Here is a 13,900-nt window from a genome sequence, read left to right on the forward strand (position 1 = left end):
ATCATTAGCACGTCCAAATATATCCGGTTAAACTGCAGGTTCCTATAGAAATTGGTCTACCCGTTCAATACTCGCCTGTGGCTGTCAATAACTCTCTATAAATCATCTTTATCGAGGTGGGTTTCGACTATTTTGGGGTTGCAACTCTAACGTTTAACTACGGAACTCAACCAAAAACATTTTGTGTGTGTGTACGGCAGGAAAACTTCCCTTGTTAAACGATTTTACTAGTTTAGGGGGTGTGTACCAGGGACCGTCCTTGTTTACTTAGGAGGAGGTAAAGCAAGTGGCATGCACATAATTCTAGGAAAATGATAAGCATTATGTTATGCTCTGTCTTGAGGTCAAAGTTGCTCAAAAGGGGATACGAATATTTCGAAATAGATCCACGGTACATCAGCTATTTTAATGGCAGAGAAAAACTCCTTTTATTGCATGTTTTGAACTGACTTTCCAGAATGAACTTGCAGATGTTTACAAAGAAAACCTTCACTCTCGCATGTGGTTTAATTGTGGAGTGGAACGGGTTTTATTTCACACCCCTTCAACAATATGAAATGGATAAAAAACTGTCCAAGATGGTAACTAATTAATAAATAGTTCCAAAACCTAACACGGAATCTAACGGCTTGATTTTTGTGAATTTCTGTTCATTCCTCGTGTAACAAAATTCTCCTTAACTGTATTTATCTCTAGATTTTTATAGAAACAAATGTATAACTCTTACCATTAATTTGTGTTCCCGAAAATTGTTTCTAAATTAAAATCAGTTCAATATTTTTTGAGCCTTTTAGTGCTTCAAGCAAAGAGTTCTTAGTTATCAGATCTCCACCGTCTACCATAGCTTACTTTGCGTGAAAAATAGTTTAGTTTCACTTAATCACTTAATCACTTAATCAAAAAGTAATTAACGCAATCCATTTGTATTTGTATTCTTTGATTTTGTAATGTGTTTATTTTCATTCATTTTCTTCTTTAATTTTCAATGATCGTACATATTTTAGGCGTTTATAATTTATAATACTAGGTAATGCCATTTGCCTTAATTCTACAGACAGATATTACAATTACGCACGTACATATACACATTATTTATGTATATGTTTATATTTATATTTTATTTTGCATTATTACTAAGCGTGGCTCTGAAGCTCACTGCGACATTGTTTTTGAGATGCGATTTGCCTTCGTTGAAACTGTCGAACAACAACTAAGGGAAAGGGTGTCTAAATGCTGCAACTACGAAACACGAAACTGAAAAATTGATAAATCTACACAAAACGTAAAGCGTAGAACGGGCTGCACCGCCTCCGCCTGGGATTGGATGGGTAAGCGTCTCTAGAGAATAAAGCTAGCTATTTACAGATGTGGGGAGAACCAATCCAATATGTACAGTGGGAAACAGCCTGCGATCACTGTCCGTTCTCTCCCGCCGCCTCCATCGAACTATGTACAGAGCGAAATGTATCACAAATAAACCTTCTGCCGCCGCCACTCGATGCGGTTCGAGATTAGCAGCCCGCCGCATGCGATGCCTCTGCCCAGGGCTGTAGTCCATGCAACGCTGCCAGTGGCGCACCATTGACGCCGCCCTGTGAGCTCATTGGAGCCGATGGTGGGGCAAAGCCCTTGCTAATGGCCTCCGCCTGCAGCGAGAGCATCAGGCGATTGGCAGCCTGCCGCTCGGCCTCGCGTTCCTCAGCGGTTTGGCGTCTGAAATGGTAGGAGAGGAAAAGCTTTTGTTAGTTTTATTTTATGGAATTTTGAATGGCAAAAATTACTTAAAGGGAAAAGGCAGCTAATGAGTTAATAGAAGAAGTTCCGGGAAAATCAAACAACGAAGAGAAAATGGTCCTGCAGTAAAATTAAAAGTAAAAGGCATAAAAATGAACATTTTGTTCGGTTTCTTGCAGTGCTAAAAATATTTTGTTTTAGTTCTTTTGAAGCTTCAATATGATTTAATACATTTAAGACTGTTCAAATATGTAAATAAAACATCTAGAAATTCATTGCAAAGTTAAAAATAATATTTTTTGCCTTCGCAATCTTGCCAATAGTTAGATCCTTTGCTTACGCCTCTAATTAGCCATATAATCAATACGCATGATGACCATACACCGATGTCTCTATCTGCGAATGGTCATCGCTTAATGTGCATATTCATTATGGAAAAGCAATTTGCCAGAATTCCAATCCAAATGACACATTGCGAGAGTACAAGCGGGTGGGGGTGTTGGTGGCAGAAGCTCATCAAGTCGTTATGTGGGCGGCCTATTAAGACCATTTAAAACTAATCAAATCAAATATGCCGTCTGCCAAACGGCACGGCTGCCAATCAGCCAGGGGGCTGCTGTTTTTGTGGAAAATTAATTTCGAGCCAAGTGCCGGACTGCGTAAAATTGCATTTTAAATGTTTTGTGCTTAAAAGGGATTTGCCGGTGCCTGCTGCCCGTGCCCTGCCAGCCCGATGAATTATTCAAAGGGAAAATGCATTGCAGATGCAGTTGTCCAGAGCTTAGCCCCGTCTCTCAGTGCCGGCTCGCGTTTGCGCAGCATTTTGCTCTAATTGTGGCCATGGAGCTGAAATTACCACCACCAGTCCCACCCACCCTCATGGACACACACACACAGGAAGGCTGCCCGACTAGGGGTTGCTCTGCTCTACGCCATCTTGAATATTTCATGAGCTAATGAAGTTCTTATGTTGCCAGCTAAATAGACAAGCGGCAGGAGCTGCTACATAAGTACACATACATACATACATACATATATGTAGATAAATATGTATAACCACAACTACGTACGAGTTTGCCCCGCACATATCATAATTATTGTTTAATATGGCTTTCACTACGGTTTTCATCAGCAATGTCATCGTTCAAACTATAATTTCATAACTCGCATGCGAACGAGAGAGAGAGAGACCATTAAAAATGCATTAGTCCGTAGGTATTTAGTGCAAAAGTTTTGGGGGGGGTGGACATGTGTGTGCCTTAAATGGAGCAGAAAGACAGGCAGACACTTGTGTAATGAAGCAGCCCAAAGATGGTTTTGGGTTAGGTTATCCCCTCCTCCTGTTTGTCCGTAATCTGCGCTGGCACAACAATTCAATTGTCAGTCGTATAGCCCCCAAAGTGAGTTATTATGTGAGTTTCGCTTTTACTTTTTCACCTCTCGCTACTTGGGCTGCTTTATCGGGCAACATTTTGAACAGCTACCGCATAAAAAATTCAACGAAAATTGATTAAAAACTCCCAACAAAAACAGGCAAAGGCAAACGAAAGTGGCACGAGTCGGCGGAGGCAGCCACACGATACGCGTTTGTAATTTATCTGCCTCTCGGCCTCCCAGGCACGGGAGTCGCTGGAAAATGTAACAAACGCTTTACAAATGTTAAATGTTGGTCTCTTGGCGCCATCGCGTTGATGTGGAAAGTTTTCCGAGATAAATAATGGCCGAACATTAAGCTAAAATGTTTATTAAAGCTGGGCACATAAATTTGCCTCTCAGCAAAGCCACTAAACTGTCAGCCAGCTGCTGCTGTCCTGGTAATTAAAATCATTTCACACACTGCACGCAAACGATGTCGGCAAATTGGGGGACAAGTTTCGGCTGAGCCCAGCCTGCTGGCCCCAAAAAGGTCCTGCGGTAATTATCTTTCAAGACATAACAATTTAGCCAGGCCATTAATTGACTGCCCAAGGAGCTGGCTGCCAAGTCCCCGGGGACCTGTGCCTCAAGATTTTCCCAGAGACCCTTCAGGACACGTGCCGAAGGGAGCGAGACAGGCGGACCAACCGGATTCCAAGTTAATTTACAAATGGCCGTCGCTCGAGTAATTAATTTTACTTGATTTTTGTGTTTGGGCTGATGCCGCCGCAAAAACTTTTGCTTTCAGTCAAATTGATTTTTCGCTTTGGCGGTCAGAAAAGTTTTTCCTTCTCTCTGGGCATGTGTGTAAATTTTTAATTAGTCAGCTTTCGGCAGGAAAAGTTGTGCATATGCCAAGGCAATTAATATAAAGTGGAAGCTGCCTCAAGATTTACCAGAATGTAGAGAACTTGCCTCCGATGATGTACGAGCTTGTAATTAAAAAGGGTTTTAGCTCGCGCGGAGAAAGAGAGAGAATGAGAGTTGATTTATGGGCCGGCAACTAATTGAATTATGTACCCAAAGTATGGCAGAAGGAGACGCCAAATGGCTCCACCGGAAGCCAGACAACAGTTAGACTTGGCCATTTGTTAGCAGCCCCCACAGGGAGTCACAAGGGTACCAGCAGCACCAGGACCAGGAAAATATCCTGCAAATGACAGACAATTTTTCTTCTCTCCATCTGCTTTGCCTCTGTGTCTGTGTCTCTGCAGATTGTTTCTTTTAGTCTCTGTGTTTTTTTGTGCTTGCTAAACACATTGTCAGACACTGACAGGCAACAGGAATTCATTCATTTGCTCGCGCCATTTATTATTAATTATTTATGCTGCCGCTGCGTATTCCTGCTTGTCAATTGCGAGCCATTCGATCCGATAGCACTCGAGAATATGGCGGGGACCATAGCCCGTAATGAGGCACAAACAAGTTGCAATTTATTAAGAGGGAAAAGAGCACTGGGCAGGGGTGAGGGTATCTTTATTTGTATTGCTTAACGCGCATTGCCCATACGCCATGTGGGACAGGGCTAATTATTCAAATTACTTGCAAATGCAGCACAGTGTGCATTAAGGCAATTATGTGAGCACATTATACACAGTCGTACCTGCTATTTACGAGTTATGCTGAGTCCGTAATCATGGCGCTTGTATAATATAATGTGGCTGTGCCATTGCCATTTCACTTAACCACAAACGAGCCGTGGCTGTAGCTGGAGCTGGGGCTGTGCCCCGGCAGTTGCCGTTAACAAAATTGCGTTTTACATCATTAATTTTTACGAGCGGGAATAGGCCCAAAATGGCTGATAAGCCGAAAGAGCACAGCGCCGAGGGAGCGGCACTGGCAAAGAGCGGGAGGCAGGCCGGTCTGGGCCTGCTAAGCGGCAATTAACGCGTCTTAAACGCGACTCCATTCGCCCGCGTCCCCTTCCCGTTGTTTGCCTGAGAAAAGTTGAAAAACTTTGTCCATTTAGCCGCCATTTGCCAGCAGCATTATGATCGTCGGTAATTGCATATGAATATGGACGCGCCTCTGCTCATAATAATTGTATATTCAAATACATTGTTGGCAATAATAAAATAGAAAACAATTAGAGACACGCAAGCGACGCATCAATGCCCCATTAAATTAGTGTCATGTGCGGGGAAATGCCTGGGAGCTGGTGATGGGGGAGAGAGCAATATTTATTCCAAATAAATTAGCATTTTTGATGCACATTTGTGTGGGAGTGTTGTGTGAGAAAAGGTGTAGCTGTGTGCCGCAGAAAAATTCATCAAACTGCCTTGGAGATTATTCTTGGCATCAATTTCACTTTTAATTCTGTTTCAATTTTAAGTAATTTCATTTTTGATTAGCTTCTTCTTTTGTGAATTTAACTTTGTGAGTATTTGTATAAGCATTTTGTTTGGTTATTAGCTAGAAACGCTTTAGGTTAAAAAGCTGTCATTTAGCTAGTTAAACAAAAGTGGCTACAAAATGCAACTACCACCACAGCTAAGCCTCGTTCCTATATACAACGTTAACTTCCCTCCATCATTGGAGCTGCGAGTTTTTCACTTAATGTGCTCATGCATATTGAATGAGCCATTTACTCCCCGTCTCCCCGTTTATGTACATCACGCTTTGTGTTACTCTTTTTTACTTTTTTTGGGGTAGAGATGGTTTTATAGTCATTATAGCACTGCCCATTATCGTGTATAGCTATGGTAAAAATTCATTTGAACCCATAGAAAATATTCGAGGGATTATTCAGATTAATTTCGTCCCATGTTTAGTCTATTATTCTATCAAATAAGTTGGATTTTTTTGTTGCTTCGTTAGAGCATCCTTCATTCGTCACATCCCACATCTTTGCTGCCGCTATTAATCCTTTTAAACAAAAGCCTTTTGTGCATATTGTAGTTTAAAAAGGCACGTAAAAAACAGCAAAAAACACGTTGGGGGGAAAGGATACATAGGGTAGGGTTGGTGTCAAGCTGTCAGCACTTCTAAAGTGGGAAAATGTGCGATGGCATGGGGGATGGGCTATTGATTTTTTTGCCACCAACTTGCCGGCAGGAGGGCTGGCAGGAACAGGGCCAAGTGTAACGTGTAGAACTCACCTCCATTTGGTGCGTCGATTCTGGAACCACGTCTTCACCTGAGCATCGGTCATCTTGAGGCCTCGCGCCAGTGCCGCTCGCTCCGCGGATGCCAAATACTTTTGCTTGTGGAAACGCTTCTCCAGCTCGGCCACCTGGATGCGCGTGAAGGATGTGCGTGGCTTTTTCCGCTTTGGTGGCGTGCGATTCTGGTAGGGATGTCCGATGCGTCGCGCAATGGGGAAGGCAGCTGTAATGGCAGTAAGGGATACAGATATAGACATGAGCACTTAATAGTAGTTCGGTTTCACTCTCTTTAGATCTCCCTCTGTGTGTGTCCTGGCGAGCAATTAGCAAACCATAAATTCACTCCTAGATAAGTGCCAGTTTCCGAAATTTGCTTCCGGAGTTGAGCGGCGGCACCTGTGCGACTGCAACTACTTAGCGCTGTCGCTGCCGTGGCCACTGCCGCTGCTGCCTCTACCTTCCCGCCCTTTCCTTCCTTCCTGCTGTGAAATCAATTTAGTTGCCGCAGCCCCTAGGAGTCACTGACTCGACCGCTAAGCGCCTAATTGCCACTGACCCAGGCAGCAATGAAGGAGCGCAGCCATAGAGGATGAACCCTTATCATAGAGCCCAGACGCAGCGTCTTGTAGACAACGCACGCGACATCAATTTTCATTCAAAGCCGACGCTTAGTCATAAAGTCGCGTAGGACTTGTGGGCTGCGATGCGTAAGTGACCCACTGTCTGGCTCTGGATCGGGGATGGATCTGCGTCTGGCTCTGGCTCTGCTATGGATCGCAGCAGCGAACCCAATCCGTGTCTGGCTCTCAGTCTATGGCCAGTCGCATGCACTGGCGCTGAACCTTTTAAAATTCCTGCCAGTCGCCTTGGCGTGTGTGTTCGTGTGTGTTTTGTTGTTTATTGGGTGCGATAAGACCGGCGCAGAGCTCAACAAAATATTAAAACGATCTCGCAGTCGACCGGCAATGTTGTCGCCGAAACAGCGCCACCAAAGGCAAAAGCAACCAAAAGGCAGCCAACGACAATTTGGAAACCGGCTTGTTGCCCGTTTGCTGAGGTCATGCGAGAAGTCAGGCTGGGAGTTGGGAGCTGGCGAAATTTCTACGCCAGAAGCCATTTGAAATGTTTTGCAAACGTCTTGAAAGTTGAGCAAAATTAGTTTAAATTTATACGGGACAGAAGTATTTATTTATTTTTGACTGAGCAAATCAATCGAAGATGACAATGTGGCAGATTAATTAATGAATCAATCAAAAGCAATTTTATTTAAAATGATTCGAATAAAAAGTAAATTTAAAATAAAGAAAGAAAACCAAAAACCAATTCAGAAAGTTTTGTGTTTAATGAATTTGCATTTTGATTACACCGATTGAACATATGTATGTATGTATGTACATATGTACATACATACATATGTACATACATACATATGTGACGGAGTCCTCTTCTCTCGCGCACTAAATTAGTTGTAAATCAATAAATCAATAGCAGCCTACGTAACAGCTTTTTATGTATATTTCTGGACTAGCCATGAAAAAACTAACCTTGGTGCTGGAAAATGGTGCTTTTGTTTCTAAAAATATTCTTCAGGAAGGCATATATTCGACCCATTTTTAAACATTTTAGAAACACTTTTGGTACTCAAATTTCATACTCAAGTGTCTCTAAAAAAGGGCTTTTCGGCGTAACCGTTGAATATTTCAGATTATTGCTGATTAAAAAAAAGTTTCGACTTTAGAAACTTATCACAGACAAGATGTTTGCCACTGGAATGATTCTTCACGAGAGAGGGAGGGTTTTAGAAAGAGAGCGGTTGTTGCGATTGCTGAGAGCGAGCTCTTGCGGTAGTTTGTAGGCAGGTAGAGAGTGAGCGCCTTGTTGTTGTTTTTGCTGAGAGCGAAGCTATCTCCGCTTCCAGCGGAAGCTTTCACTGTGTACGAGCAGTTAGAAGCTTGCAATCGCGGACACGATCGAACTTGTGCATTGTTTTTGCTGAAAGTTCTTGCGGTAGTTTTTATGCCTGCGAGTAGGTGAGGCGGACACGATTGAACATGCACAAATCAGCAGCGTTGTTGCTGCGGGGAATGGAGTAACTGGAAATATCCAGAAACACAAGCTCTAAAAAAACCCAAAACGCCCATAGACCCAAAACTAATTTAACAGAGCGTAAATGTGCAATAATTTACAGAACTGAACTTTTAACATTATGAAAACCTCTCCAATATGCATCGCTTATTGATGTGCCAGAGCCGAAACTGGCATCCAATCCACAGAACCCTCATCGAAGTAGAGCAGGAAAATGGCCACCGTGGTGGCTGGGCTGTCAGAAGCCATCAAATGGCAGACCCAATGTATGGAGGGCGGGTGTTAAGCTGACAAATCATGTTTCTTATTGCAAGTTTTCTCGGAAGCTGCACGAACCCTTTTTTCTCGTAGCATCTTTTGGCATAAATTTCCCATGGCTTTTGCGGCAGCTTTCGTGTGTTGGGGCTGTGGCAATCATTTGAATATTTCAAGCAATATCAATTTCAATAAAAAGCCATTTATCGCACCACATAAGCAGCTTCTCCATGATTTTCTCCCGCCACACACACAGCACATCCTTAAAGGTTACCAGCGGGATAAGGCGGAAAAGCCGCATAAGCATAATTTTATAGCCATACCCGAGCAGCCTTCTGCCGCTCCGCCTCCTGCGTTTATTTATGATATTTTGGCTCAGTATCTTCAAGATACACATATCCTGTGACCCTGTGTGTGTGTGTGTGTGCCGGAGCACCGCCTTGCCAGAAATACGTAAAATAATGCAAAAAGCTTTTAGCATGCATTATTGATGGCGGCCTGCGGCTGAAGGGGCTCGACTCGGCTCCAACTCCGCCCATTGGAAGCTGCTACACTTTAACCTTTGCCAGCAAGTGATTTGAATAACCACTGAAAGTGGCCATCATTCTAAGAAGCAAGTTTGTGCCTGATGAACTAAGGAGCAAAGTGGAGTAACTATTGGGAGGCAGAGTACTGCATGGGAGACTCTTTTGGTAGTTGAAAAGCACTGCCAAAAGGGGTGAGAATTTTACTTAAAACAAACTCGGAATTGCTATAAGTTTTTAAAGGAGAAAACAAACCAAGAAAAAGCTGTATCATTGCTATGGTTTCCTGTGTCACGTTTCCAAGTCAAGGAACAAGAAAATTCGGAACAAAAAAAGAGTTTAAAGCGGGAGGAAAATGTTTTAGAGACTTTTTTCATGGTTTCTACTAATGTAACTCAATTTGATTATAGATTATGAATAGCATTAGGTAAAACAGATGTAGAAATGGTTAAAGGCATGAGCTTGAAAGCTAAAACTTCCTCAAGAGCAGAGAGCAGAATCTTAGAATGCGAGAACCTCCTTAAATGTCCACCTGGCACATAAAAAAGTGCCTAATTAAATATAAAAACCATTTAATAATTGCGTTGCCATGTAAATCCACCAAATTAACTCAATTTGAATAATGTTTGCATTCGTGTTGGCAAACATCGTGACTGAGTGTATCCCGCAGAGTGGAGCTTAGTTTGGTCTGGAAATTGTCATGAAACCGCTCTAAGGGCTGCGGCCCGAAAAGTAATTGGCGCCTGCTGCGACGTCAAAGCCCAAAAAACAAACAAAAATAACAGAAATTAACATGCAATGGTTATTAATCATATGGCGCTAAGAGTGCTGACCGAAGAGGAGAAGGGGGGAGGCAAAGTGGCAAAAGGGTCGGTCAGCCACTGGAGTCGCTCGTTTGTCTTGTTAATGAAAAAAGCCAAGGCGCCAGCTTATCGGCCACCAGGCAGCGACACAATAAACGCAACAAGACACACACACAGAGAGACACAGACAGAGACGGAGAGAAGTGGATGAGATGTGGCTGGGAGACAACGAAGATGTTGACAAAACGAACTGAAACGAGACTTTGGATCACCCTTGGCGGTGCCTCATAAGTGTGCCTCAGCCCATGACTAGCCCTAAGGCATGGCCATGCCTCTTGCCTCTTTTCATATGCATATTCCTGTTGGCCAGTTCTGGCTGGGGGCTAATTAAAAGCTGACCATGTCAGTTGGACTCAAATGTGAAGTGCGGCATTCGGCGATAAATATAGTAAGCCGCCGACGGACGTAGAGCCCTGCGACCGCCCAATGCGTAATTAATTCCTTTTCGGGCGCAGCGCGAAATTAAAAAGTCATGTAAAACCAGCTCATTAAAATAACTAAAAAAAAGAAAGAGAAAAAGAGAAAACAAACACAAAATAAAAGCAAAACACTGAGCGGATGTTGGCCATAAAAGGCCATGCTCAGGACGCGGCATTCTCTCAGCTAAGCAGCTTTTCCACATGGCCAAAAACAGCCCAAAATATTATGAGTTATAGCCAGACAAACACACACACAGACACAGCAAGTCCCTTTGCCACCAAAATGGTAGCTGTTTGGGGCAGCTACTGAGGCGTAATAAAATCAACGCCGTCTCATTATTTCAAAAGGCTCGCGCTGTGCCTGCCGCTTGTAGCTACAAGTGAAGCTCATAATGTAAACAAATTAACAAAAAGGGGATGCCAAAAGGAAGCCCCACAGATACGGATACAGATGCAGATGCAACAGCCACAGCCACAGATACAGCAACAGCTACAGATCCAGATGCGTATGCAAATGTTCCTCCTCCTTGTCTGTCGCTTCTGGGCGGTGGCTCAGCGTTAAGTTTTTAACTTAAGCTGCGATTGCGCATTTGAAGGCAAACATGTTTTTATACTTTAGCATCCCAGAGAGCTGCATCTCTCAGACTGTGTGTGTGTTTGTGTGTGTGTGGGATGAGGAATTGAGTTTGGGTTCGAACTGGGGGATCGTGTTTTGCCCTGGGTTCGGGTCTGCAATGACATGCCGATAGGCATGTTGGCTTAAAAGACTTCTCTGATCGCGCTTATTACTGTGCACGTGTACGTGTAGCTGCATATATGTATATGTGTGCTGTACACACAGTAGCGATTTGCTACCGGTGCCCATCATTAGAGTGAAATGGAAATCAAAACATGACCCGGCACCGCATGGTGGCTCGACTCCTCACCTGCCAGTCGATCCTTGACCGCCTGATGTGCCAGCGCCGCATGATGCAGCGGCGGCAGGGCCCACGTCAGGGGCGTCCTTTGGGGCGGCACACGTAGCACATGTCCGGCGGCGGCTGCCGCTGCCGAGGGATACAGATGGGGATATGAGTAGAGGGCCGCGGCACTTCCGTACGTTGAGTTGGCGATGCTGGTGGCCAGCTTGTAGGCCGCCAGTTCGTGATCCTCCACCTGAAGCAGCTCCTTCTCCTCACCCTTCTCCCCGTGATTGTTGTTGTTGTTGTTGTTGTTGTTGCTGCTGGAGCCGGGGCTGCTGCTGCTGTGCTGGTGGCTGTGACTGAGGCTGAGACTGAGGCTGTGATGGTGATTGTTGTTCGTCTCGAAGGGCTTGGATAGCAGGCGTGATATGCTGAAGGGAAGATTCTCGCTGGACGAGGAACGCGTCTGCTCCGACTGCAGCGACTCACTGTGATGGAGACAGAGAGATGGAGAGAGGTGCGGGCTCATTAAAAAGTGTCGCCAGATATGAGGAAAAAGCATGAGAACATTGGTAATAATTAATGCTGCAACCCAGACCCAACATCCATAACATTTCCAGTTCCAACTTCCAACTCCAAAGCCCACGCGAGCGGATAAGACACGGACAAGCGTCAGACAGTTGCAGAAATCATCGACGAATCAGGCACAGCCGCGTATACGCAATGTTGTACGAAATTAAGTAATTATGCAAATACTGACGGCCATTCGAGTTAGAGCTAGAGGCAGGCCTTTAGGCCTTTTAATACGATTCCATAAATCATCGAATGCCATCAACTGACGCACTAAAAACAAGTCACGCACAGCATTTAATTTATAAATCAACGAAATAAAAACCATTTGTTGGCTCTCCGCTCGTTTCAGGGCTGTGATCGGAACAATGATCTGGAAACACTTTCCAAATTATGGATACCAAAAGCTTTGCCTCAAACTCGTTGTCTTTGGTGCACTGCTCTAGATTCCCTGGAACGCGGGTTTTATGGCATTTTTATGGCACGCTCTATTAAAATGTTAATCCAACAAACGACAGAGAGTTTTTGTTCAAGATCCGAACCCGTTTAGGTCCATTTGGATGCTCTTATCAGAGCGCGTTTTTGGCGCCTTACTAATGTGCGTTTTATCGTCTGCGGCGATCCCCAATACCCCATAGCCAACGGCCATTACCTGCCCAGGTCTGTCTCTATGTTAATTCAGGAAGTTTCTTTGGTTTTTACCCACAACTTTATGGGTAAGTTCGGGGTTCCATTCTTCTGGTGGCATTGTATGGTCAATTCATTAGCTCTTAAGAGGTTTGTTCACGCCGTTCTTCAAAACCAAAGTCCCAAAGTTCCCCCCAGCCACCGAGCAATATGAATGAGAGCAGTTATCACGGCCAGCTCGATATTCTGGCAGCTTGTTAGGCGCTTTTGTTGGTTGTATTCTCTGACAATGAACATGTTGTTCGAGTCTTTCTATGCCACAAAGTTTAATTGCGTTAAGCCAAAGAATTTGTATCGAAAATCGGCCTTTGGGTTATTATGTATGACTTTAAATGTGACCATAAAACAGTGGGAGCCATGAAAATATGTACACAAATTGCTTTTCACTGACTATTGACCTTGTTTATAGATCTACAATGAAACTGTATAGAGCCAGTTAATTATTTACATTTTTAGTGCGCTTTTTTGTAGCTTTTTGTATGAGAAGTTTGTGAACAAAGTCCGACAATAATCAAAGTAGTTTACTCTGCGTGATCAAATAAAAGTTGGTTATTTTTCTAGTTCAACTGCTTTTAATTGCATAAATATATAGCCCCAAAATATGCGCATTTATGGCAATTGTCGTTTAATTTACCGGTTCCGGGTTTTAATCCAAATTTCGAAACAAAGTGAAGCGGCCAAATAAATAGTTAAACACCTATTGTGACCCCATCAAATGAACCCACAGACCGTTTAATTTCAACCACATGACCACGAATCAATTACAGCTATTGCCATTTACTCTAATCAACCCAAAAGCATTATCTTTGCTCCCTCGGCTCCTCTCTCAATCCTTACCTTAATGGCGTTTCCGATTCATCGTAGCAGCTGCCATTATCCATATCCACATCGGAGCCGCTGCCGCACGACATCCGCGAATCGGAGTCCACGTCCACGTGTATCTCTTGCTCCTCCACATCATCCGCGTGCTCGTGCTCGTGATCATCCTCCTCGTGGCTGGACATGGTGACAACAAGTGGCGCCAATTTGCTATCACTTCACCTACTCCTCAAAAGTCAACAACAGTCAACAAAATCTGTTTGTTTATTTGTTTGTTTGTCACACTAAAAATCACTTTTAGTTATTGAATTGTTTGCACGGCAAAATGTTTAATTCATTATACGATCGCGACTCGACTCGATAAAGTTGAAGCGCTGCCGTTGACTGCGAACTGCGAACTGTGAACCCTCGAACTGCCGAACTGCGGACTTTGGGAGACGAGACACTGGGAAAGCGGGCGCGTGCTGGCGGGCGAAAACGCTTTTCATAAATGCAATCAAAAAATGTGCCGACGGACGAGGA

At 43.8% G+C, this 13,900-nt stretch overlaps 1 protein-coding gene across 1 annotated transcript; it reads right to left on the bottom strand.

The window, feature by feature from the left end:
• Positions 1 to 980: 980 nt before the first annotated feature.
• Positions 981 to 13,687, bottom strand: LOC117896555 (T-cell leukemia homeobox protein 3). The gene is made up of 4 exons (XM_034804941.1): positions 13,397 to 13,687; positions 11,327 to 11,790; positions 6,249 to 6,477; positions 981 to 1,713 (listed from the first exon to the last, which is right to left on the bottom strand). Exons 1-4 carry the CDS (start codon positions 13,561 to 13,563, stop codon positions 1,512 to 1,514), a joined length of 1,062 nt encoding a protein of 353 aa, XP_034660832.1. The 5' UTR covers positions 13,564 to 13,687; the 3' UTR covers positions 981 to 1,511.
• Positions 13,688 to 13,900: the final 213 nt, after the last annotated feature.

The sequence above is a fragment of the Drosophila subobscura genome, chromosome O (genome assembly GCF_008121235.1).
Source record: "Drosophila subobscura isolate 14011-0131.10 chromosome O, UCBerk_Dsub_1.0, whole genome shotgun sequence".
NCBI classification, from domain to species: Eukaryota; Metazoa; Arthropoda; class Insecta; order Diptera; family Drosophilidae; genus Drosophila; species Drosophila subobscura.